The 26,821-nt window shown below is 41.4% G+C and overlaps 1 protein-coding gene across 8 annotated transcripts in view; it reads left to right on the top strand.

The window, feature by feature from the left end:
- The window catches only part of LOC145359130 (V-type proton ATPase 116 kDa subunit a 1), a 66,118-nt gene extending 59,020 nt beyond the window's left edge, over positions 1 to 7,098 (top strand). For all 8 annotated transcript variants that reach the window (XM_080213536.1, XM_080213535.1, XM_080213534.1 and 5 more), the window contains one exon: positions 4,339 to 7,098. In XM_080213536.1, the coding sequence (XP_080069662.1) occupies positions 4,339 to 4,432 (94 nt within the window). In that variant the 3' untranslated portion in view covers positions 4,433 to 7,098. The remainder of the gene's footprint in view (positions 1 to 4,338) is intronic.
- The last annotated feature ends 19,723 nt before the right edge of the window (positions 7,099 to 26,821 follow it).

Genomic DNA, 26,821 nt, shown 5'->3' with positions numbered 1-26,821 from the left:
CACAGTACAGGCCCTTTGGTTCTCTGTTGTGCCGAGTTATGTTTGAACCCAAGATCAAACTATCCTACTCTCTATCATTCTGATGTGCTCCATGTGCCTATCCAATAACCGCTTGAAAGTTCCTAAAGTGTCCAACTCCACTATCTCAGCAGGCAGTGCATTCCACATCCCAACCACTCTGAGTAAAGAACCTACCTCAGACATCCCTCCTATATTTCCCACCATGAACCTTATAGTTATGCCCCCTTGTAACACCTGCATCCACCCGAGGAAATAGTCTCTAAACGTCCACTCTATCTATCCCCCTCATCATCGTATAAACTTCTGTTAAGTCACCTCTCATCTTCCCCCACTCTAAAGAGAAAAGTCTCAGCTCCCTCAAGTTTCCTCATATGACCTACCCTCCAAACCAGGCAGCATCTTGGTAAATCTCCTCTGCACTCTGTCCAATGCTTTCACATTTTTCTTATAGTGAGGTGACCAGAATTGCGCACACTATTCCAAATGTGGTTTTACCAAGATCCTGTACAGTTGCAGCATAACCCCATGGCTCTTAAACTCAAATCCCCTGTTAATAAACGCTAACACACTAAGCCTCCGCACGGCTCTATCCACTTGAGTGGCAATCTTCAGAGATTTGTGGATATGAACCCCAAGATCTCTCTGTTCCTCCACATTCCTCAGAACCCTGCCGTTGACCTTGTAATCTACAATCAAGTTTGTCCTACCAAAATGAAGCACTTTTCAGGATTAAACTCCATCTGTCACTTTTTGGCTCAGTTCTGCATCCTATCAGTATCTCTTTGCAGCCTACAAGAGCCCTCCACCTCATCCACTACTCCCCCAATCTTGGTGTCATCAGGAAATTTACTAACCCACCCTTCAGCCCCCTCTTCCAAGTCATTGATTAAAAAAAACATAGCAGAGGACCCAGCACTGATCCCTGTGGTACACTGCTGGTAACTGGCCTCCAGTCTGAAAATTTTCCCTCCACCACCACCCTCTGTCTTCTATGAGATAGTCATGATGTGGAGATGCTGGTGTTAGACTGGGCCAAACACAGTAAGAAGTCTCTCAACAACCAGTTAAAGTCCAACGGGTTTATTTGGTAACAAACGCCACTAGCTTTTGGAGCCCTGCTCCTGAACGCTAGTAGCGTTTGTTACCAAATAAACCTGTTGGACTTTAACCTGGTGTTGAGACTTCTTTCTATGAGAGAGCCAGTTACTTATCCAGTTGGCCAAATTTCCTTCTATCCCATACCTCCCTACTTTCTTCATGAGCCTACCATGGGGAACCTTATCAAACGCCTGACTAAAATCCATGTATATGACATCAACTGCTCCACCTTCAACTACACACTTAGTTACCTCTTCAAAGAATTCAATCAAATTTGAGAGGCAAGACTTATCCCTCACAAATCCGTGCTGACTATCCCGGATTAAGCTGCATCTTTCCAAATGGTCATAAATCCTATCCCTCAGGACCTTTTCCATTAACTTACTGATCACAGAAGTAAGACTAACTGGTCTATAATTACTGGTAATGAATTATAAAGCATAATTAATGAATCATCTAAAAAATTATTGTATTTTGGTCATGAAGTAAATTACATAGTAATGGGAGTTTTTTTTTTAATATGTATGCCTGTTTGTCTTCCTGAAGAACACCTATTGTACTCAGGCTTTATCAGCATTAGGAAGAAAGCTTTCTATTTAATATTTATGAAAATTTGGCATGGTGTGTGACCTCCAAAACACATCTTTCATTCGATAAGTTGAACCAGTGCCCTCAGTTTTTTCCTTCGGAGTGGCTGTTTGTTAAGGAGCAAATGCTAATGCGTTTGTGATTAAACGTGTTCTTAAAATCTTGCTTGATTGCATTGCAATTTTGTAGAAATTCCAGTGACTGGATGTTGCAGATATTTTGTGTTTCAAATGGGCCCAAATCGTACCTTAGTGGCAGCTTTGTCTTGCCAGCAAAATCTGTAGGGGTTTTTTTTTATCTGATGGTGTCTTAACAGAAATGTTAACTGATACATACATATTCTTGCTGTATTGGTGTCTAAGAGGATGAGAAGATGAAATTGATGTAGAGATTAGTTTGTATGAAAATAGCCTGAACTGCATGGTCAGGGAATGTAAAGCGGTCAGTCTACCTTTTGTGCCAAAAGTGAGTTTTCCAGCTTGTCAGGTCACCTGAAGAAGAAATCATCTTTGTGGCACTTATTACCAAGATGCAACTAGATTTCTTTCTACTTCCTTGACACCTTTTTGTACCTTGCCTACTATTCTGCCCCTCCTGCCTTGTAATATTTGTGCCATGTAAATGCCAGGCAATGACCATCTGCAACAGGAGAGAATCTAACCATTACCCCTTTACATTCAGTGGCATTGCCATTGCGGGACCTCCCACCAACAACATCCTGAGGGTTACTACTAACCAGAAACTGAACTGCACGAGCCATTTAAAAATGGTAGCTGCAAGAGCAGATCAAAGGTTAGGAATCCTGTGGTGAGTAACTCTCCTCCTGATTCCCCAAAGCCTGCCCATCATTTACGAAGTACAAGTCAGCAGTGTGATGGAATACCCTCCAATTGCAAGGTTGAGCGCAACTCCAACAACACTCAAGAAACTTGACACCATCCAGGGCAAAGCAGCATCCCAACCACAAATATTTATTCCCTCCACCACTGACACAGTAGCAGTGTGTATACCATCTGCAAAATGAATTGCAGCAACTCACCAAGTTTCCTTAGATGGCACCTTCCAAATCCACAATTGCAAAAGGCAAGTGCAACAAGTACATGGGATGTTCCCCTCCAAGCCACTCATCACCTTGACTTGAATCTATATTGCATTATCAAACAAAATTTATTTGCAATGCATGAGCTGTTCAAAACCTTGACTAAAGAGGTAGGATTAAAGGGGCATCTTAAAACAGGAAAAGAGAGGTAGAGGTTTAGGGGCAAATTTCCAGAGCATAAAGCCGTGGCAGCTGAAGGCATGGCCTCCACTGGTGGAGCATTTTAAAATGGTGAATGCCCAGGAGGCCAGAATTGCTGAGTGCAGAGATCTTGAGGCCTGCAAGGCTGGAGGAAATCTGCGATTGGAAGAGACAAAGCAGAGGAATTGGGAAACTAGGATGAGTATTTGAAGACAGGCATCGCTTAAGTGTGAGCTATTGTAGATTAGCTCACAGGTTAGATTGATAAGTAGGATTTAATGTGTAGGAAGTCTAGATGTAACAATGGCATGGATATGTTTGAGTTGGTTAACTGAACAAATATCATCCTGCTGGATTAAATATAAATTGCATTTAAGTGTAGATTCTTGGCACACAAAGCTCTTAACAAGTCACTTTAAAACTGACATTGGATTGTGACTTCTGTTATCTTTTGCACTGATGTAGAAGTTGAGTCAGACTGCTGGGTAGAAGTCTCTTGTGAAACCTGGCAGAGAATCATAGGTCCGATACAGCATGAAGTTATGATGGCTTCTCATTTCAAATGAACACTAGGTACAATGTTGAGAATCTCAAACAGCAAAAATTGCACTGTGATTTTTGCCCTGAGTTTTTAAACATTTTTGTCGTGTTGTATTAGTTTAGTAAAGGTCCACTGAGAAGTGGAAATTCTGGCTGGGTCAGATTTTCCCAGGGAAGAGCCAAGGCAGTAGTCTTTATTTCATTTGTGTTCACTGTTGTTTGGCTATCAGCACAGTTACTACTTCAGTTGATTTTTTTTTCCTCCTCTCAGTAACAGAAATATAAAACCTGTTTTCCAGTAGTCGGTTTCTCAAATAGCAATTGTATCAGTTTGGACCTCTAAATCAATTGCACACCATTCGTAGGAAGTGCAGCAGTCCCCATTCGACCTTTGCCAGCACTGTTTGGTGACCTTGATCAATTGGTGGTGGAGGATAGGATGTGAGACCACTTGCACAATTTCTTTTCCATCTCACTGGATAATCATGCAACACCCTTAATGTTGAGTCTGAATTCCATGGTCTTTAAATTACGCTGTGGCCAGTAACTTATTGCAGTCACCTGAACATCTGTGGAATGGGTTATTTTCTGAGCTGAAAGTGCCTGTTGGAAGTTCAGATGAATCTCCAAGTTTTCTCACACTGGTCCACAGCATTACTACATCTTGGTTGTATTTGAAATCACTATCATCATCTGTGACTTGCTACTTGCATAGTACAAAGTAGTGGAACACTAAAGCAGTGTTCTACTCTGGCCAAGTGCAATTATAAGTTGATATCAAAATGTTTTGGCTTCACAGCCATGACACTACCATCTGTGACATATTTAACCAGTATCTTTTGTTTTCACAGGGTTGAGTTCCAAAACAAATTCTACTCTGGCGCTGGTTACAAGTTTGTTCCCTTCTCCTTTGAAAGCATCCTTGAAGGAAGGTTCGAAGAGTAAAACTGAAGATGTATTAATTTTCATGATCTGTCTGCCTGTGTTGTAAATGTGTGGTTTGTGATGTGCATATAGATCATGTAATTAATGCCCTCTGTATCCTAATATGATGTTGCAGTTGATTTTGATATTACTTTTCTGCATGCACTGAAACCAGATGTTTTCCCTGTTAATCAATGCAGTTGTGAAGTGTGAATATTGCATTGTAATTGAACTTGTCTCACTCAATGTTCATTTAGTTGTTTCTGGTAGTATAATTGTTCCTTTGGTAAACACGTGTTGTGTTCATATAGATAAGCTGTTCACTTCTTGGGTCTTGGGAAGGCTAAGGCTAAGACTAATCCTGACAGTATTGCAGTATTATACCTCCTAGTAACTCTACACAACACAAGATGCGAATTTCCAAAACTAACTAGCTTACAATTTATTTATTTAATTTTATGTAGGAAGTGGAAGGGTAGGGAGTTGGACTTCAGGGAAAAGATGGGGTTAATTAGGCACTATAATATACCATCTGAAAGGTATTGGCTGTCAAATATTGAAAAATCATATGATTTGTAAATATATATAATGTAGTTGTAGGAAGCTTCTGTGGTCACTCAGGTAAAGTGAATGTTCAGTGTACAGAATGTAGAAACTATTAACTTTGACTAAGTCTCTCTAAGATCACTCCAGAAGAAATTATTCTGGAGCTGTTAAGAATACCCATCTTTTCCTGTTGCTTTGTAAAGAAATTCAAAATATTCAACTTGAATGCTTTTGCAGTGTTGCATCAAAAAGAAAATTGTTCTGTCAGCTGTGCAATTTATGTTTGCTTGTTTTGCCTTTTTTGTTCCTCTGGTTCTCCTGAAAGCATTAGTCTATTTACAATACTACTGAAAAACACTTAGCTTCTCTCTTTCTGAACAAACTCCCCCAGTTCTTCTCCTGCTTGAGTGACCATTTTTTTAAATTGCTGGCCATATCTAGTATATCGCTTGTCCCATATAATGAGGGCATCTCCTGTAGTTAAGGCTTCAACTTTTTATTTGGGTGTAAAGGGATCATCGTGGAGAGTCAAGAGAAATGTGAGATTTTCTGTTAACTTGGATAAAGTTTGCACCAGTTCATTTTAGTGGCTATGATGATCTTGGAGTTGATCTAAATAATGAAGATCAATTAATAGAAAATTTATCTGGTTCAGTTTTAAATTTCTGACAAAACACTCATAAATGTTGCAGCAAAATAGCTACACCACGTATCTTTTGGTTAGGTTCTCATACCTTCATACCATCAGTGAATGTTCACTGCTTTTGTTGGTATGATCTCCTAAACTATCTTTGTACCTTTTTAAATTTCCAAAAAGCAGATGATATTATGAACCTGAAGGCCTCGCACTAATTTTTTTCATTGTATGCATCAGACTTTCTTTTCTAAGATTGGGCACATCACATGTCCTTGATTTCTGTTATTATCCCACTTGTAACAGCATTGAAATTGGACAGTGTTCATACTTCATGAATAATTTTTCATGAGCATCAGAAAGCCTGTCTTTCAATCGACCGTGGATTATTTGTGTGAAATCCTAGTATCCGACCTTTGTAAAGCCTACATCAAGTTTCATTTTTTTAGGATGACCAAATGAAAAGATGACTTTGGTCTTGCAGGATGAAGACTCAGATTCAAGTCTGATATGTCTTGTACAGCATTTGTCATAAATGGAAATTTTTATCTTAAGACTTAAATGACTTTCTGCTTTTCTCAACTTATCTTCTCTCTTTCCTTGGAAATCCTCTTAATTATATTGCCATTGTAAATTGCTGAATATTTCTCTCGTGTACACTTATGGTCAAATTAAAGGTATATGTCTTTGTTTTCCACCAGATTATTTGCACTCAAGATTTGCATATCCTGAAACATTTGGACCAATATAAATCAATTTTTCATCTTGATTTGCAATATTAATTTTTAGGATTAAATGCTACCATATTTTGTAATGTCTTCCTTATGAAGAAGCCCATTTTTTTTTAAGAAAAGGTAGCCTTTTGCCACTGACCTTTTTGACCTGTTGCACAATGATCATGCTACATGTCATTATGGTGCGGGTAAGGGGAAATAACTAGCATTAAGTAAAGTTGTAGTTCTGTTTGTATGTCATAGTTTTTGTAATCAAAGTCAACCTTTGTACCTCTCAATGTATTCCAATTTTGGCTAATAGAAATGGATATTTTAAGAAATTATCCTGTCTTCAACCAACTGACCTGTACTACGGTGCATCTGAATATTTGATTTGTGCTGGCTGATGTATATTGTGATATTAGCTGACTATGACCTCCTCACATCAAACCATGAGTGTATCAGATTGTCACAGTATTCCCCTGTGCAAGCATTAAATCCTGACTTAAAAATGTCACTTTATGTATTTCCAGAATGGCTGAGCCAGGTCTGATTAATCCTCCTTATTTGATACGTGTTCGCTCTTGTGATTTTTTTTTTGTTTGTTTACATGTTTTGATTGTTTACAGCTTGTGAATGTGCACCCAGTTTGAAGCTGAAAGTTCTTTCATCACCTTATCGTCATTATTTAGGAAATATTTCAGTCTGAAGCTTATGCGTAATGTCGATGTGTATTCAAAAATAGAATAAAAATGTGGTGGAATATATATAAAAAAAAATTCATGGGCACGCTACTTTCTAACCTTTGGTAGATTTGTACTTGCAACTTGTCCTTTCATTGCTTGCTTTCCAACCTTCCCATTGTTCAACACGTTTATTCTTATCAATGATATTTGAACTTGCTAGATGGCAGGCAGCACGGTGGCACAGTGGTTAGCATTGCTGCCTTGCTGGATTCAATTCCTGGCTTGGGTCACTGTGCAAAGTTTGCACATTCGCCCTGTGTCTGTGTGGGTTTCCTGCAAGCGCTCTGCTTTCCTCCCACAGTCCAAAGATGTATGGGTTAGGTGGATTGACATGCTAAATTGCCCTTAGTGTTAGGGAGACTATAAATGCTTGTGGTTATGGGGATAGGGCCTGGATGGGATTGTGGTCGGTGCAGACTCAATGGACCGAATGGCGGCCGCCTCCTGCACTGAGATCCTAGCATAATAATTCTATGCATCGAGCTTAGTTCTAGATGCACGAAGCCTAATTATATACAAGACAGGCAAAGATGTTCACAACTGGTGTTTTATAACAATTTTTTAAACTGTTTGTGTCACATCTGGGGAGATCGTGGTGTGGTGGTATAGTCACTTAGCTATTAATCAGGAGATCCAGGGTAATGTTTGCTGGGACCTAGGTTCAAATCTCACCACTGCAGATGGTAGAATTTGACATCAATTTTAAAAATCTGAAATCAAAAGTCTAATGATCAATAAACCATTGTCACAAAACCCTGTCTGGTTGACTAATGTGCCTTAGGACAGGGAATTTGCATTCCTCACCTGATCTGATCTTACAGCAACATGGTTATCTCAAGTGTCCTCAGAAATGGTGGAGCAAGCTCATTAATTGTATCTGACTGCTCGCAGAAGTTAAAAGGTTTGAAACTGTAAATGACAGTGGCAAACCCAGCTCTGTCAACCTTGCCAAGTCCTTCTTACTAACATCTGGGTGTTAGCACCAAAATTAAGAGAGCTGGTCCAGCAACAGCCTGACATAATCCCACTCTCAGAATCATATCTTATAGATAATGTCCCAGACATCACCATCCCTGGGTATGTCCTGCAGAAGCAGCACAGTTGTATACAGTCAGGCAAGTGTTACCTTGGGCAGAGTCCTCAACATCAACTCTGGACCTAACGTTAGTCTCATGGATAAACATGGCAAGCAAACCTACTGATTTACCCAGGTACTGCCACCACTAGCTGATGATTCCACACTCCATGTTGGACACCACCTGGCAAGGGTGTAGAATGTACTCTAGGTGGATGACTTATCCACCAAGTGGCTCAGTAGTACAACCACAGACAGGCTGACTGAAGGTCCTAAATGATCATAACTGCGAGACTGATTCTGTGAACCAACAAGAGGGAAAAATCTAATTGACCTAAAGGTGATGGACTTTGAACAGAACTAGCAACTCCAGACTGAGCATCCATGAAGTGCTGTGTGGGTTCTCAGTAGTAGTGGAATTGTGTTAAATCAGAATCCATAACCTGTGGCCTGTCTTTTTATAAGCTATAAATTTTCTGGTGAAATTATATTGAAGTTTTTTAATGCTTAGTTTAATTGGCTGCAGTACTACTTATTGACAGAAGTTCATAATGGCAGTGACTTGACCTCGCCAGTCAGTGCTAAATGCCACATTGGATACTCAAGTTATGCTTTACTCATAAGGGACCCGCTGCTCAAGACCAGTCATAGAAGCCCTACAGTGCAGAAGGGCATTCAGCCCTTCTAGCCTGCACCAACAACAATCCTACCCAAGCCCTATCCTTGTAGTCTCATGTACTTACCCTGCTAGTCCCCCTGACACTAAGGGCAGTTTAGCATGACCCCAATCAGCCTAACGCACACATCCTTGGACTGTGGGAGGAATCCTGGGGAGAATGTGCAGACTCTGCAGAGACAGTATCAAACCCGGATCCCTGGAACTGAGAGGCAGCAGTGCTAACCATTGTGCTGCCCCACACACAAGCCTTGCCCAAAAATTCCTGCATAGGTATCTAGAGAGGAAGAATGGTGTCCATGCCCCTCTCCGATCCACCTCCCTTGTTTTCATGTACCTTAGCACAACCTGTACAAACTTGGTACTCATCTTGGTGGGTATAGTCCATTTAAAACATTTTGTTATTTAAGACTTAGCTGCCATTTGTATGTTATTTGTGACATTATACATGTACTGGTGCCATACAACCAACAGTACAGTTTCTGCTTTGAGCACAATTGGTGAATTGGGTGCAAGTCACACCCCCAAATGTTAGTTTCCAGAAGTGCTCTCTTCCTCCCCTCCCTGCCCCCCCCCCCCCACCCCCTCTTAAGGTTTCACTCAAATGCTTTTGTACATAACATTTATAAAATAATGAGGGGCATAGATAAGGTAGATAGTCAACATCTTTTCCCAAAGGTAGGGGAGTCTAAAACTAGAGGGCATAGGTTTATGACAAGAGACACAAAAGGGTCCAGAGGGCAATTTTTTCACTGAGGGTGGTGAGTGTCTGGAATGAGCTGCCAGCGATGGCAGTAGAGGTGGGTACAATTTTATCTTTTTAAAAAGCATTGAGATGGTTACATGGCTAAGATGGGTATGGGGGGATATGGGCCAAATGTGGGCAATTGGGACTAGCTTAGTGGTTAAAAACTGGGCAGCATAGACAAGTTGGGCTGAAGGGCCTATTCCCGTGCTCTAAACCTCTGACTCTATTGACATCTGAAATCCGGAAGCACTTCAAGGATATATACATTTTTAAAAAGTTTGCTTTAAAATATTTACTTATTTGTGTAGTAACTTGGTGCAGTTTGAATAATGCGACTGAAATGGGTTTAATCGCAAAAAGGGAACTTTTTAAATCTGTCTAATCTACCACCTGTGAATAATCTGATTTTGAATAGGTGAAATCAACTTTTTAGAAACCTTTTATACATAAGCAATCGTCTGTGGGTTCTAGAAGTCTGATTCCACTGCATCGTGTCATTTTTCTGTGCGTTATAAATGGACCTGGGCAGTATCTGAAGTTAAAACCACATGCTTGTACATTTAAATAGCTTCCTGTTGACTTTATTATAAAACACATCCTATTTTTGTTCAGCTGAAACACTATAGTTGTAGCAACAGGCTCAGTGAGCTAAGTTGGGATTTTGGGAATCTGTGTACAGCTATTCCGAACTGCATTTCGGTCAATGATTTATTTTGGTGTTGGTACCTCGTCCTTGGTTAGCCATTCTGATATGAAATCTCACCACCCACAAGTGATGATTATTTGCACAAAAGACAGAAGCCACGTAACTTTGCATGAATCATGGCGGACTTGGAAGGAGGGTACGAAATGCACCTTGTGCAATTTCAATCAAGCAATCACAGAATAAACTCCATTGTTGGAAATAGCAATTGTGCCAAAATTTCCAACTGTGGCTGCAATCAAGATAGCCTGGTGCAATTTGCCTGTGTACATATTATATAGGATGTTAGTACAAAGCCACAAAACTGGGACAAGCTTAAAGAACAAGCACTTTCTGTTGCCAAGAGAATGCTTTATTCAATTTTAAATTAACATAGAAGTATGAAATCCCTACTGTGCAGAAAGAGGCCATTTGGCCCATTGTGTCTGCATCTAACCCAGGCCCTCCTTTCCACCTTATCTCCGTAACCCCATGCATTTATCATGGCTAATCCTCCTAACGGCCACATCTTTGGCCACCAAGGGGCAATTTAGCATAACCAATCCACCTGCCCTACACACCTTTGCAGTGTGGGAGGAAGCCAGAGCACCTGGAGGAAACCCACACAGACACGGGGAGAATGTACAAACTCTACAAAGACAGTTGCCCGAGGCCAGAATTGAACCTACGTCCCTGATGGTGTGAGGCAGCATTGTGCCACTGTGCTGCCTGAGGTTAGGCTTCAATATTTAAAATGCGGCATTTTTTTGGGTGGGTTCAGATGGTTTTCAGAAATTATGTGTGACATCGTGAAAACAAAATGGAGATGGATGGGAATGCCTAGATAATACTGAAATCTTGCATCCCCTGCACCCCCAAAATGTTTCCAAAACAAGGGTGAAAGAAGGGCATTAATGGATCCATGGTAAAAATCTAATCTGAACATAGTGTCAGATTGTAAATCCCCTCCCACTGGTGCTAGCAAGCAAACCATTAATAACATCCATTTAAGCTGACAACTATCAATTTTATTTGCTCCAAAATTGTTCTCTTTTCATTTGGGGAAAATCAGAACTCCATTGCAACAGTTGTCTTTTATACATTGCTGAACACTGGTCCATATTAAATGCTGGAGTTCCATGCTTGTGTTGGAACTGTTAATTTAGAGTAAATTAACAGTTTACTGTTTACGGTGTGGCTGTGTGACATAATGGATAGTATATTAGACTTCTAGTCATTGGCGAGATACTTGAATGTTGTGGATTCAAATCCCATCACAGTTGGCTTTTTGAGCGGCACAGTGGTCAGCGTTGCTGTCTCACAGCTCCAGCGCCCCCAGTTCAATTCCAGCCTTAGGTGACAGTCGCACGTTCTCACCATGTCTGCCTGGGTTTCCTCCAGGTGCTCCGGTTTCCTTCCGAACTCCAAAGATGTGCAGGTTAGGTGGATTGGCCATTCTAACAATTGCCCATTGGTATCCCAAGATGTGTAGGTTAGATGGATTAGCCATGGTAATTGTAGGTGGGGTTATAGGGTGGGGGAGAGGACCTGGCTAATAAACTCTGTCGAGAGTCGGTATAGATCCGATGGACTGAATGGTTACACTGTAGTGATGCTATGAATAACCTATTTTTCAAATATTGTTGCACAATAGCTCTCTCCCGTGGACGGCATGGTAGCACAATGGTTAGCACTGCTGCTTCACAGCTCCAGGGACCTGGGTTCAATTCCTGGCTTCGTTCACTGTCTGTGGAGTTAGCACACTCTCTTCATGTTTGCGTGAGTTTGCTCTGGTTTCCTTCCACAGTCCAAAGATACATGGGTTAGGTTGATTGGCCATGCTTAATTGACTGTAGATGCATAGGTTAGAGAGGATTAGTGGGTAAAATATGTATGGATTGGGGATAGGGCCTGGGTGGGATTGTGGTTGGTGCAGACTTGATGGGCCAAAGGGCCTCTTTCTGTACTGTGGGGTTTGTACGTTTTTTTTAAATGCAATCATTCTGGAAGTTAAGTGGCAGTGCAGTGTTCTTCAGTGTGTAATTAATAGATTTTTGAAATTTTTTGATTTATTGTTGTCACATGTATGGAGTGAAAAGTATTGTTTCTTGCTATATGGACAAAGCATACCTTTCATAGAGAAGGAAAGGAGAGATTGCAGAATGTAGTATTACAGTCATAGCTAGGGTGTAAAGAAAGATCAGCAGCAGGGAAGAAGCGATTCTTGAGTTGGTTGGTACATGACCTAGGACTTTTGTAATTTTTTCCTGATGGAAGAAGGATGGAAGAGAACATGTCTGGAGTGAGTGGGGTCCTTAATTATGCTGGCTGCTTTTCCGAGGCAGCAGAAAGTGTAGAGAGAGTCAATGGATGGGAGGCTGGTTTGCATGATGGATTGGGCTACATTCACAATCCTTTGTAGATACTTGCAGTCTTTGGCAGGAGACATACCAAGCTGTGATAAACCAGAAAGAATGCTTTCTATGGTGCATCTGTAAAAGTTTGTGAGAGTCGTAGCTGACATGTCACATTTTCTTAATAGTCTGAGAAAGTAGAGGAGTTGGTGGGCTTTCTTAACCGGGGTGGGGAGGGGGGGAGCCAGGACAGGTTGCTGGTGATCTGGACACCTAAAAACTTGAAGTTCGCGACCATTTCTACTTTGTCCCCATTGATGTAGACAGGGGCATGTTCTCCACTACGCTTCCTGGAGTTGATGACTATCTCCTTCGTTTTGTTGACATTAGGGAGAGATTATTGTTGCCGCACCAGTTCACCAGATCCTTTATCTGATTCCTGTACTCTGTCTCATCATTGTTTGAGATCTGACCCACTACGGTGGTGTCATCAGCAAACTTGAAAATCGAGTTGGAGGGGAATTTGGCCACGCAGTCATTGGTGTATAAGGATATCTGGAATTTGCAATTAAGCAGTGTATGCATATCACATTTTGCAACAAAGAGGAGAATTATTTACTTAGGAAAGCTTTATATGGTATTTTGTGCACTGGTATTTCATTCAAGAAACACATTCTCAGCCTGGAGGCTGAATTGCAGTATAACTTACATTGGAAAAAATCCTCAATTACGTAACCCAGTTAAAACCATGAAACAATGATTTGATTTTATTATTGTCACATGTATTGGTATACAACGAAAAGTCTTCTTTCTTGCACGCTATACAGACAAAGCATACCATTCATAGAATACATAGGGGAGAAGGAAAGGAGAGGGTGCAGAATGTAACATTATAGTCATGGCTAAGATGTAGAGAAAGAAAGCTTAATATAAAGAAGATCCATTCACAAAAATGGATAAACATACACAGCAGGTAATAGGGTAATGGTGGACAAGATATTAAAAAGGATAATGTTGAATGAAAGATTATATTAAAACTGCACTTACACACCATTCACACATTATAGGCATTGAGGTACATATGCATTTAATTATTAAAGGACTTTATTAAGAACCAAAACTATATTAATAAGAGGGCCACATCGATCCCTTTCTGAATTGCATTGTCGAAGGTTGAACTGAGTCGCACTGCTGAACTCCCTTGATTGCTCTGGGTGTGGTGGTTGTAATGATGTGGAGATGCCAGCGTTGGACTGGGGTAAACACAGTAAGAAGTCTCATAACACCAGGTTAAAGTCCAACCAATTTATTTGGTAATAAACTCACAAGCTCTCGGGTTTGCCCCTTCTTCAGGTGAATGGAGAGTTCTGGCCAAAGAACGAGCATATAACTGCACACACAGTTACAGATTACTGATTAAAATTACTGATTAGAGGCCAGAACTCTCCATTCACCTGACAAAGGGGCAAACCCCGAAAGCTTGTGAGTTTACTATCAAATAAATTGGTTGGACTTTAACCTGGTGTTGAGACTTCTTATTGTGGTGGTTGTAACTGGATAGATCCCAAGCTTAATACAAATATTGATTCTTGTTTGGAGTTTTGATCTTAAAGGCATTGGGCCTGAGATCAACCTCATTGCTAATATCGATACTCTTTCAATCTGGATAGATTGCGTGTGAGACACCAAGGTGCCACATGGGCTAAGCAGATTTGACGAAAGGACAGATGCCTTCCAAATGCTTCTAAATATCTGCTGATAGAATGTTTAAAATAACATAAAATTCAATGTTAGATTTATGCTAGCCAGGGATGCTGGATTGATCCTTTTGCTAGAACAACCGGAGAACTTGGAGGAAACACACGCAAACACAGGGAGAATGTGCAAATTCCACACGGACAGTGACCCAAGTTGGGAATCGAACCCCGGTCCCTGGCGCTGTGAGGCAACTGTGTCACCATGCCACCCCCAATGGCAGAATGGAGAAATATTCGCAGTTCTACTTCCGTGTGTGTCTGTTTAACTGGATCACTACGTTTTGTTGTGATCCCACATTTACAGCTTAGGATTGTTTTGAGGCCATGGGACGTGACAGTGTGTGAAACGAAGCCATACCATTGAATGAGTTAAGGTATAGGGAGATTTTACTTAAATTAACAGAAACTTAAACATTAGCTCGCTGGCTTGGGTTAAATCAGCTTGCTTGCAGTTATGATTTTCTCAACCCAATGAGGCTGTAGTCTGCTAGATGAATTACACTCCCTTTATAGATCCCGTCTGATCTTCATTTCACTCTGTGAAATGAAGGGAATAAAATTCAGGTGGCTTCTAGAAAGCATTTGTAAACTGCTTGTCACATGAACTGAAGGTGAAAAATCTGCCCTTTGGAGCCTGTTCCATTTTTGACTATAAAATCACAACGATACTCGCCACATTCCAGCAACCAGCCACAACTTAAAGCTCAGGCTTGCTAATGAAGAATGGTCAAAGTAATTCTAACTGACACGGAGCTGGACTCGAGCACGCTCTCTGGCAGAGCAAATGAAAGAAAACTGGAAAATGAACGCTATAAATGGTCAAACCTTCATCAGGAGAAGTGTCTTTGCCAATGCATTGTTGGCATAGCCTACATCAGTGCAGTCTGGTCTCATGCACATGTCCCTTGGCATAGAATGGGGGTATAGTTTGCCAGTAACTTCTGCCGGGGCTTGGTATTCTTTATGAGGCTCTCTCTACCTTCATCATTGAGCAGATATGTACGTACAAACAGCCCCTTGGGGGTCATATATATATATATTTTTTTTTTTGCTGTGTTCTCGTTCTCTTCCCTTCTCCCTATTTCTCCTTATTACATGAACTCCAGTTGAGACATTTTATACAGATGTTAATGGAGCCTCTCCTACAGTAGAGATGGTTATTGATCTTTATATGTGAGTCTTGGTGTTGAGTGTTGACTAGTAATTTGCCTGCGAGGGGAACACACAGTTGAAAAGCCTCATATCCTCATAGGAGTGGCATTCCCGGGATGTTGCGATGAAATATGGTAACTCCCAACTATCACCACTCCACCCTCACATAAAGCAGGATTTGAAACCTCGATCTCCTGTCCTCTGTGATTTGAGTGTGCAATGTTTCACCAGCCCAACCATTGGGTGATGTCTTTCACGTTGTCCTTACTGACTGATTGATTGATTTATTATTGTCACACGTATTGGGATGCAGTGAAAGATTTTGTTTCTTGCCCGCTATACAGACAAAACATACGGCTGATAGAGGACATAGGGGAGAAGGAAAGGAGAGAGTGCAGAATGTAGTGTTACAGTCATAGCTAGGGTGTAGAGAAAGATCTACTTAATATAAGGAAGGTCCATTCAAAAATCTGATGGCAGCAGGGAAGAAGCTGGTCTTGAGTCTCCCTACACTTTAACTCATTCAATGGTCTGACACAATTTCACACATTGTCATGACTCGTGGCCTCAAAACAATCTTTTGGTATGTGTTTTCAGACTTTTGTATGCTTTTCCTGATGGAAGAAGATGAAAGAGAGACCAAAAGAGAAAATGCTGGAAAATCTCAGCAGATCTGGCAGCATCTGTAAGGAGAGAAAAGAACTCGGAGAGAAGAGCAGTACTTCTTCACGTTACTGGTGGAAGAGAGAATGTCCGGGGTGCGTGGAATCCTTGGTTATGCTGGCTGCTTTTCTGAGGCAGCAGCAAGTGTGGACCTTATGAACCCTCCAGTTGTCTTCAAAATAGATATTGCAGGTAACTCTCTACCTGGGAAGCCAACCTGATCTATGATTTTTTGACTTGCTTTGATTTATTATTGCCACATGTATTAACATATAGTGAAAAGCGCTATACAGATAAAGTATACTGTTCATAGAGAAGGAAACGAGAGGGTGCAGAATATAGTTTTACAGTAATAGCTAGGGTGTAAAGAAAGATCAGCTTAATGCAAGGTGTGTTGAAAGTACATCTCCCAGTTCAGGATTAGCTAACTGGGGATGTTTCTCTTGTGGGTCCGCATAGGGTTGGGGAACGGGGTGGTCCTGAGCTGGGGATTGGAGGGGTGAGGGTGATGCTGGAGGGGTCTGGATAACTTTCTCTGTTCTTCAGAATGCAGAACATCTCTGGAATGAATTCCCCATCCAGAGTAACTGGTGAAGCTCGCTTGTGATAATCAGGTGGCAGCTAAGACAAAGGTTTGAATACAAGTCTGCTAACTGAGAATCCAGCTGAGTTGTTGAAGCTATCACTCTGGCCTTTTCAATGAGATTGAAGTGAAGGCAGTGATAGCATTACACCTGATGATGGAATACTTCCTACAGCCTCTGCATTGTAAACTTTCGTGACATCTCCTGTCAACATTAGCCTGTTATTGATATCTGAGATGCATCATGTGCAGGGTTTAGGCACATTCTGGTGCCAATACATAAGAACATAAGAACATAAGAAATAGGAGCAGGAGTAGGCCATCCAGCCCTTTGAGCCTGCCCCGCCATTCAATAAGATCATGACTGATCTGTCGTGTCTCAGTTCCACATTCACGCCCTCTCCCCATAACCCTTAATCCCCTTGCTTATCAAAAACCCATCAACCCGCGTCTTAAAAATATTGAGCGAGGCGGCCTCCACCACCTCAACGGGCAGAGAATTCCAGAGATTCACCACCCTTTGAGTGAAGAAGTTCCTCCTCAACTCCGTTCTAAACCGCCCCTCCTTTATCTTGAGGCTGTGCCCTCTAGTCCTACTGGCCTTTCTGAGCGGGAAGAGCCTCTCCACCTCTATCCTATCCATCCCATTCATCATCTTATACGTCTCAATGAGATCTCCCCTCATTCTTCTAAACGCTAACGAGTACAAGCCTAGTTTATTCAGCCTCTCCTCAAAGCTCAACCCCCTCAACTCCGGAATCAGCCTAGTAAACCTCCTCTGCACCCCCTCCCAGGCCAAAATATCATTGCGTAAGTACGGCGACCAAAACTGCACACAGTACTCCAGCTGCGGCCTCACCAATGCCCTATACAGCCGCAGCAAGACCTCCCTACTTTTATATTCAATCCCCCTCGCTATGAATACTGTGCTGGTGATGCCAAAACACTACCATTAACCAAAAAGATATGACACTTTGCTTCCCTTTCATTGAATCAGGTGGTGGCAAGATGGCACAGTGGTTAGCACTGGTGCCTCACAGTGCCAGGGACCCGGGTTCGATTCCTGGTTTGGGTCCCTGTGTGGAGTCAGCACATTCTCCCTGTGGAGGTTCGCAGATTTCCTCCCACAGCCTAAAAGATGTGCTGGTTAGATGCATTGGCCATACTAAATTCTCCTTCAGTGTACCTGAACAGGTGCCAGAGTGTGGCAACTAGGGGATTTTCACAATAACTACATTGCAGTATACCTATGACACTAATAAATACATTTTAATTTTGAGTACACTGATTCTCTGTACATGAGAGGTAGTGATAGCTCACAGAACACTGAAGAAATGGCAAAAATAATTGCATTTAGTACTGAAATGAATACAAGGATTATGTTTTGTAAGGAAGACAAAGTAGGATTAAAATATATAAATTGTAATGATCAGTGCTTGCATTTTCTAAAATTCCCACTAGATGGCAAGAGAGAACAAGGATGGAACAATGTGGCTAGGGGATGAATGGTATTCTGTGTAATGCAGTAATATTTTCAACTACATAAATAGATCCAGATATTTTTGTCTCGTGTATAAAGATATGCAATACAATGTATAGATTTGCACTGTTAAGTTTCTTGCATTGTTCTTCCTTCTGTCTGTTGATAGTGTTGGTAAATTTGAGTTTGTTAGCATTTTGCCAAATTTACCATAAATCAGGTTAACCCCATTGGTGGCAACTTATGACTCTAAATAATTCAAAAATCAACTATTGTTTTGAAAACTGAACATATTCTCCCTCTTGTGTCTCCCTAATTTTAGTGCACATGCGTGCCACGGTGGCACAATGGTTAGCACTGCTGCCTCATAGCGCCAGGGTCCCAGATTCCATTTCCAGCTTGAGTCATTGTCAGTGTGGAGTCTGCACATTCTCCCTACGTCTGCTCCAGTTTCCCCTCACAATCCAAAGATGTGCGGGATAGGTGGATTGGCCATGCTAAATTGCCCCTTAGTGTCAGGGGGACTAGCTAAGATAAAGGCATGGGGTTGTGGGGATAGGGCCTAGGGACGATTGTGGTTGGTGCAGACTCGATGGGCTAAGTGGCCTCCTTCTGCACTGTAGTCTTCTATGATTCTATGAAATATGGAGATAATACATTCAGTCCCCTCTTCCAAATCATTAATATATAATGTGAACAGTTGGGGTCCTAGCACAGAACCCTGAGGAACCCCACTAGTCATTGACTGCCAGTAAGAAAAATACCTATTTATGCAAATTCTTTACTTCCTATCTGTTAACCAGCTCTTTATCCATCTCAAGGCATTACCTGCAATTCCATGTGCTTTAACTTTACATTGTAATCTGTTATGTGACACCTTGTTGAAAGCCTTCTGAAAGTCTAAATAAACCACATCCACTGGTTCTCTTTGGTCAACTCTACGAGTTACATTTCAAAGAAATTGTCAAATCATGATTTGTTTTGTAAATCCATGCTGACTTTGTCTGATTGTACCGCTGCTTTCCAAATGCCAAGTTGTGAAATCCTTAATAATAGACTCTAGCAACTTCCCCAGTACCAATATTAGGCTCATTGATCTATCATTCCCTGTTTTTCTCTACCTCCCTTTTTGAATAGTGGGCTTACATTCATTATTCTCCAATCTGTAGGAATCAGAATTTTGGAAAATAATGACCAATGGGTCTGCTATTTCCAGGGCCACTTCCTGAAGTACTCTGGGATGAAGAGTATCAGGACCTGGAAATTTATTCACCTTCAATTTTCCCAAAAGTATTTCCCTACTAATGTTGATTTCCTTCAGCTCCTCACTAAAACATGTTTCTTTCAGCATTTCTGGTACATTATTCATGTCTTCCTTTTTGAAGACTGAAGCAAAGTATGAATTTTATTCCTCGGCTTTTTTTATTCCCCCTTATGAATTCTCCTGTTTCTGACTGTAAGAGATCTACATTCATTTTTGTCAATCTTTTTCTCTTTACATACCTATAGAAACTTTAACAGTCAGTTCTTATGTTCCCTGTCATCTTACTTTCATACTCGATGTTTCCCTTCTTAATCAATCCCTTGGTCCTCCTTTGCTGAATTTTAAACTGCTCCCAATCGTTAGGTCTATTGTTTTTTCTTGCCAATTTGTATGCTTCTTCCTTGAATCTGATACTATCTCTAATTTCCCTTGTAAGCAATGGTTCAGCCACAATTCCCTTACCACTGAAACTGGACATAAAAACTTCTGGAGTTCACCTATTCATTCTTTAAATGCCTGATATCACCTGTCCACTGTCTTTCCTTTCAGTAATGTTTCCCAGTGCATCATGGCCAGTTCGTGCCTCATACCATCATAGTTACCTTTACTGAGATTTAGGACCCTGGTCTTAGAATCAACTATATCACGATCCACCTCGACAAAGCATTCTATGGTCACATGTTCCCAAGGGTTCTCTCACAACTAGATTTCCAACTAATCCTTTCTCATTGTACAATAATGGCCTGCTCCCTTATTGGTTTCTCAATGTATTTCTCCAGAAAATCATCCTGTATTTACTCCAGAAATTCCTCCTCGATTTGTACTGGGACTAATTTGACTCTCCCAATCTGTACGCAGATTAAAGTCACCCATAATCACAGATTTTTTTTTTAATACTCTGACTTCCTGTCTAATGCTTTTCGCAACATTACCACAACAGTTTGTATACCACCCCCACCAATTTTTTTTGTCCCTTGTTGTTTCTTAGCTTGACCCATACAAATTCCACATCATCTGTGCTAATATCTTTCCTCAATATTGTATCAATATCATCTTTAATCAACAGTATAACTCCACCACCTTTTCTTTTCTGTCTGTCCTTCCTAAACACTGAATAGCCCTCAATGTTTAGTACCCATCCTCGCTCACCTTGGAGCCATGTCCCCATAATGCCAATTATATCTTACCCCTTTTCATCTATCTCTGCAACTAATTCATCCATTTTGTTTTGAATGCTCTGAGCATTCAGGTACAAAACCTTAAGGTGAGCACTTTCAATGTTTCTTTTCCCTTTTTCTACTTTTTTTTTACTCAGTCCTTCTCAGACTCTGGCCCTTGATTTCTCTGCCTATCACATTCCTTACTCCCCTTGCTATCTTTTCCTCTTAATTCCCCCTGCTCTGAATCTTTGCAAAGGTTCCCATCCCTCTGCCACGCTAGTTTATACCCTCCCCAACCACTCTAGCAAGAACCCCCAACCCCCCCGAAGACATCAGTCCTGATCCTACCCAGGTGTAACCCGTCCAATTTATACAAGTCCCACCTCCCCCCAGAACTGATCCTAATGCCCTAGGAATCTGAAACCCTCCCCCTCACATCACCTCTACTGACTATGTGAAGGAAACCTGCATTATATCCTCTGATGCTATTAGATTAGAAAGGGCACCTGGGTGTCCTTGAGTTGGCATGGACAAGATGGGATGGATGCCTCATTCTGTGCATTAACTTTTCTGTGGTTATAGATAAGGTCTGATGGTTGACTAACACCAGACCAGATTATTGTAAATGTGTTGCAATCAAGATGGTTTGGTGTCATTTGATTATGTCTGACTTTTGTCAATGTTATCAATAGAAATTCCGTTTTGGACAGGACATTGATAGGTGGGTGGGATGACGGCACTAACTTGTGATGAGTGCCTCAAATCGAGCAGCTTCTCTCATCAGCAGGGTACTGCAATTGGACTGAATTCTGAGCAATTCTGTCCAGATAACCATGGCATCGGGACACAAACAGTTCTTAAGATGACTGAAGCTGCGAGAACAGCGACCAAGTTATTGTTTAGAAGAATTCAAGAAAAAGTAAACAAAGTGTTCTGAGTTAAAGAGACAATTGCAGTAACCAGGTTTAAAGTAGAACAGAAAACTTCAGAGGTAAATCAAAGGTTTGATGCCATTTTAATGCGGTTTAGTAATTGAGATTTAAAGGAATTGTGGATAGTTAGTACAGTTCGTTATTCCCTAAATTTGCACCCCTTTATTGTGGAGTCCACTAGGGGTAGACAAAAGTCGTAGGTAGAAGAAAGACTTGAATAAGGCACTCACTGAGTGTTAAAATGAGCGGCGCAGGTTTGTAGGGCCGAAGGGCCTGTTTCCTGTGCTGTTTTGTTCTTTGTTCGTCAAGACAAGGAAATCCTACAGTGAGTGGTGTAAAAACTAGGACTGGATTTGCTGTAAAAAGTGGAGTGGAAGCTTTGTTTAGAAGTGGAGTTTGAAAAATCTGGGCTGGCTACAGGAAAGCATTATTGTGAGAAGATTTTAAAGTGTGTTCTTGGGAGTACAGACTGGAAACTCTCATGTGATAATCATCTGGGGGGATTCCGAGGAGAAACTCAGTTATTTGTTCTTTGTTCCCTTCAAACTCACAGACACTAATTTGGGTTCATAGCAGAGTCATTGAGTGTATTTAAGACAGAGATAGACAGGTTCTTGGTAAGAAAATCACAGGTTATGGGGAAAAGATGGGAGAATGGGGTTGAGAAACTTATCAGCCGTGATCGAATGGTAGAGCAGACTCAATGGGCTGAATGGCCTAATTATACTCCTATATCTTTTGGACTGTGCAAAGTTGACCACAGCCAATCAGTGCAATGAGGCCACTGTAGCTTAAAATGTAGTTTGTGTTCATTAAAATCCTTTTGTATTTGCTAAACTAAAGGGGGGAGTAAAGGGGTATCATATTATAATCCAATATTTTCATGTTTAATATTTCTTTTCTTGTTGTTAAAACTAATTAGTGGCCCTGTGACTCTGCTCCTCCACATTTTATTATAAACATGTAATCGTTACAGTCTTTTGAGCCAGGGTTCATTCTGGGATCTTCCCGTCCAGTCATAGCATCAACTGGGATTGTAACATCACTGATATGGTATTGGCTGAGATTTTCTACTTCTTGTAAACATATTGTGTGGAGATATTAATTGAAAGAAAGACTTACATCTTTCTGACATAAAGCACACTGCAATGAATTCCTATGGTGTGCAGTGATTGTTGGGTAGGTTATTTTGCACACAGCAACTTTATGTAGAAAGGTATGAGGAGTGGCTCTTTGCTTCTCTGCAGAGCAGCAAGTCTTAAAAATAATTTGAAAGAAAAAGAATCTTAATTTGTTTCACACCTTCCACAACATTGGGATGGTGTTTTTTAACAAATAAAATAAATTTTTTGAGGTCTAGGGAAGTTTTTTTTATCCTTCCACTTGACATGTGCGTCACTGGCTATGCCAGGATTTTTATTCTTCAAACTTGTTGTCCTTGAGAAGCTGGTGGTGAGCTCTCCTGCTAAATCATTGAAGTCCATGTAGGAATCCAACCAGTGGAGAATTTTTCCTTGATTCCCATACGTTCCAGTTTTACTCAGGCTCCTTGATGCCACACTTGGTCAAATGCAGACAGGGGTGACACGGTGGCAGTGGTTGGCATTGCTGCCTTATAGCACCAGGGATCCGAGTTCAATTCCAGCCCCAGGTCACTGTCTGTGTAGAGTTTGCATATTCTTCTGTGTGGGTTTCCTCCAGGTGCTCTGGTTTCCTCCCACAGACCAAAGATGTGCGGGTTAGGTGGATTGGCCATGTTAAATTGCCCCTTAGTGTCAGGACAGCAGCAGGGAAGAAGCTTTTTCTTGAGTTGGTTGGTACATGACCTTAGACTTCTGTATCTTTTTCCCGAAGAAAGAAGGTGGAAGAGAGAATGTCCGGGTGTCCTTAATTACGGTGGCTGTTTTGCCGAGGCAGCAGGAACTGTAGACAGAGTCAATGGATGGGAGGCTGGTTTGCATGATGGATTGGGTAAATGCAAGGGTAAATGCATGAGGTTATGGGGGTCTTGATTTCAACTCTTTTGTCCATGTTTGAACCAATGCTGTATTGAGGTCAGGAGCTGAGTGAGCCGGGTGGATTCCGAACTGAGCATCAGTGAACAGGTCCTTGCTGAGTAAGTGCCACTTGAAAACATTGTTGATGACCCCTTCCATCACTTTGCTGTTTATTGAGAGTCGACTGATGGGGTGGTGATTGGTTGGGTCGGATTTGTCCTGCGTTTTGTGTACAGGACAGAACTGGACAGTTTCCCACATTGCTTGGTAACTGTATTGGAATGGCTTGGCTAGTTCTGGAGAATAAGCCTTCAGTACTATTGCCAAATAATTATTAGGGACCATAGCATTTTCCATATCCTGTGTCTTCAGTCATTTCACATGGAGTGAATCTAATTGGCTGAGTGTCGGCATTGGTGATGCTGGGGTCCCCCAGAGGAGGCTGAGATGGATCGTTCACTCAGCACTTCTGGGTGAAGGTGGTTGCAAATGCTTGTCTTTTACACCGATGTTTGCTCATCATTAATGTTGGGGGATATTGTAGAGTTCCCTCTCCCAGTGAGTTGTTGGATTATCCACCACTATTCATGTCTGGATGTGACAGGGCTGCAGAGCTTAGACCTGATCAGTTGGTTGGCATCATAGAAGCATAGAATTCCTACAGTGCAGAAGGAGGCCATTCGGCCCATTGAATCTGCACCAACCACAGTCCCACCCAGTCCCTATCCCTGCAAACCCACATATTTACCCTGCTAATCTCCCTGACACTACGTGGCAATTTTTAGGCAATGGCCTGTCAACCTAATCTGCTCATCTTTGGATTGTGGGAGGAAACCGGAGGAAACCCACACAGACATGAAGAGAATGTGCAAACTCTATACAGACAGTGACCTAAGCCAGGAATTGAACCCAGGTCTCTGGAGCTGTGAGGCAGCAGTGCTAACCACTGTGCCACCATGGCACCTTTGTGGGATTGCTCAGCGATGTCTATCACATGCTGCTTCTGCTGTTGGGAAAAAATGCCCATGCGTTGTAGCATCACCAGATTGACATCTCATTTTTAGCTATGCCTGGTGCTGCTCCTGACATGCCCTCCTGCACTCTTACTTGAACCGTAGGGAAGCTATGGATCTGTTTGTCAAGTGATAACATTGTGAGCAGTCAGATGCCTGTTTAATCGTTATTAAGTTTGAGTCTGCTAGGTGGGTGCGCTAATTCTAAGCTGTGGTCTGACAATCAAACAACATTTATTTCTGAGGTTGAAATTACATTGCACTCGATCTGAATGGTGTCTGACACTTACGTTAATCCAAAAAGATAAGATTTGACCAATACGGATTCAAACTTCCTCCTAATGGTACATGTGTTGAACAGAAGGTGGCAGTAGTGCCTGTATCTCAAGCGATGTATTTGATCTGATAACCACTAAATGTTCATTCAATTCAAATAATCAAAAACTATACAATAATGTATGGTCAATGAAATGTTTTTATCAAGTTGCCCTCAGTTACATGAGGAAAATAGTCTTGGCAGCTGTGGAGCTGGAAAGCTCTCCAAATGAATCTATAACTTGTGAAGCTGAAGACATCTAAACTACTGTGGAAGAGACATTTATGACCCCTTTATGAACCTGTCACAGTCTCTCCTCCACCTCTTTTACAGCCCAAATCCTAGCTTCTTCATTTCCATTGAGAGGGGAAAGAAAGTAAAGTAAAAAGTAAAGTTTATTTATTAGTCACAAGCTAGCTTACATTAACACTGCAATGAAGTTACTGTGAAAACCCCTCAGCCACCACACTCTGGCACCTGTTGGGGTACACTGAGGGAGAATTTAGCATGGCCAATGCACCTAACCAACACATCTTTCAGACTGTGAGAGGAAACTGGAGCACCTGGAGGAAACCCATGCAGATATGGGGAGAATGTGCAGATTCCGCACAGGCAGTGACCCAAGCCAGGAATCGAACCTGGGTCCCCGGTGTTGTGAGGCAGCAGTGCTAACCACTGTGCCACGATGTGTATTTATATAGTGACTTTCACAACCACAGGACATCCCAATTAAATTCCTTTGCAGCAAATGACATCCTTTGAAAGTAAGAAACGCGGCAGTCAATGTTTACAAAGCAAACTCACAATCAACAATGTGACAACGCTGGGGTAACAACTCTGTAGCTTTTTAACATAGTGCTAGAGGATACTTTACATCCACCTGACTGCAGACAGGACCTCGGCTTAACATCTATCTGAAAGATGGCACTCTGACAGTGTAGCTCTCCCTCAGTACAGCACTGGAGTATCAGCTTCAATTTATATGCTCAAGGCATGCTGAGAGGCAGAGTTTGCTGTGTTAATTGTCTCCATATTCAATGGCTACCTGGGTTGAGGGTTGATTTCTATTTGTTGTGTATATCAGCACGGTAAGAAATCTCTCAACACCAGATTAAAGTCCAACAAGTTTATTTGGAATCACAAGTTTTCAGAGCACTGCTCCTTCATCAGGTAAGTGGGGGAGAGCCCACTCACATCAGGAAGGAGCAGTGCTCCGAAAGTTGGTGATTCCAAGTAAACCTGTTGGACTTTAACCTGGTGTTGTGAGACTGCTTGCTATGCTTACCCCAGTCCAATGCCAGCATCTCCACATTTTGTATATCAGTAGGTCTTAATGAAATCTTCACAGTCTTAAGTCAATTTATTGTTAGTATTTACTAACTATAAGAACTATGTATAGATATACGGTAAGGGATTCAAGTTAGGAGCTATCTCCATGTTTGCTTGTGCACACAGCTCTGTCCAATACTAGACTGAGGCCAAAGTGCTGGTCATATGATCCCTTGCATCACTGTGTGGTGATAATGTACTCAGTTCCATGTCAACCCTACATGAGCCAGAGCCTTATACTAAACTAAATTTTATTTGGACTTGATTTGATTTGATTTATTATTGTCACATGTATTAATGTACAGTGAAAAGTATTGTTTCTTGTGTGCTATACAGACAAAGCAAGGAAACAACAGAGTGAGGAATATAGTGTTACAGTCATAGCTAGGGTGTAGAGAAAGATCAATTTAATGCAAAGTAAGTCCATTCAAAAGTCTGACAGCAGCAGGGAAGAAGCTGTTCTTGAGTCGATTGGTATGTGTTCTCAGACTTTTGTATCTTTTTCCTATGGAAGATGGTAGAAAGGAACATGTCCAGGGTGCATAGTGTCCTTAATTATTCTGGCTGCTTTGCCAAGGTAGCGGGAAGTA

The sequence above is a fragment of the Carcharhinus amblyrhynchos genome, chromosome 27 (assembly GCF_965287045.1).
Source record: "Carcharhinus amblyrhynchos chromosome 27, sCarAmb.v2.hapA, whole genome shotgun sequence".
In the NCBI taxonomy this organism is placed as follows: Eukaryota; Metazoa; Chordata; class Chondrichthyes; order Carcharhiniformes; family Carcharhinidae; genus Carcharhinus; species Carcharhinus amblyrhynchos.
Note: the sequence above shows the minus strand (reverse complement) of the source record. Positions and strands in the feature narration are given on the sequence as shown.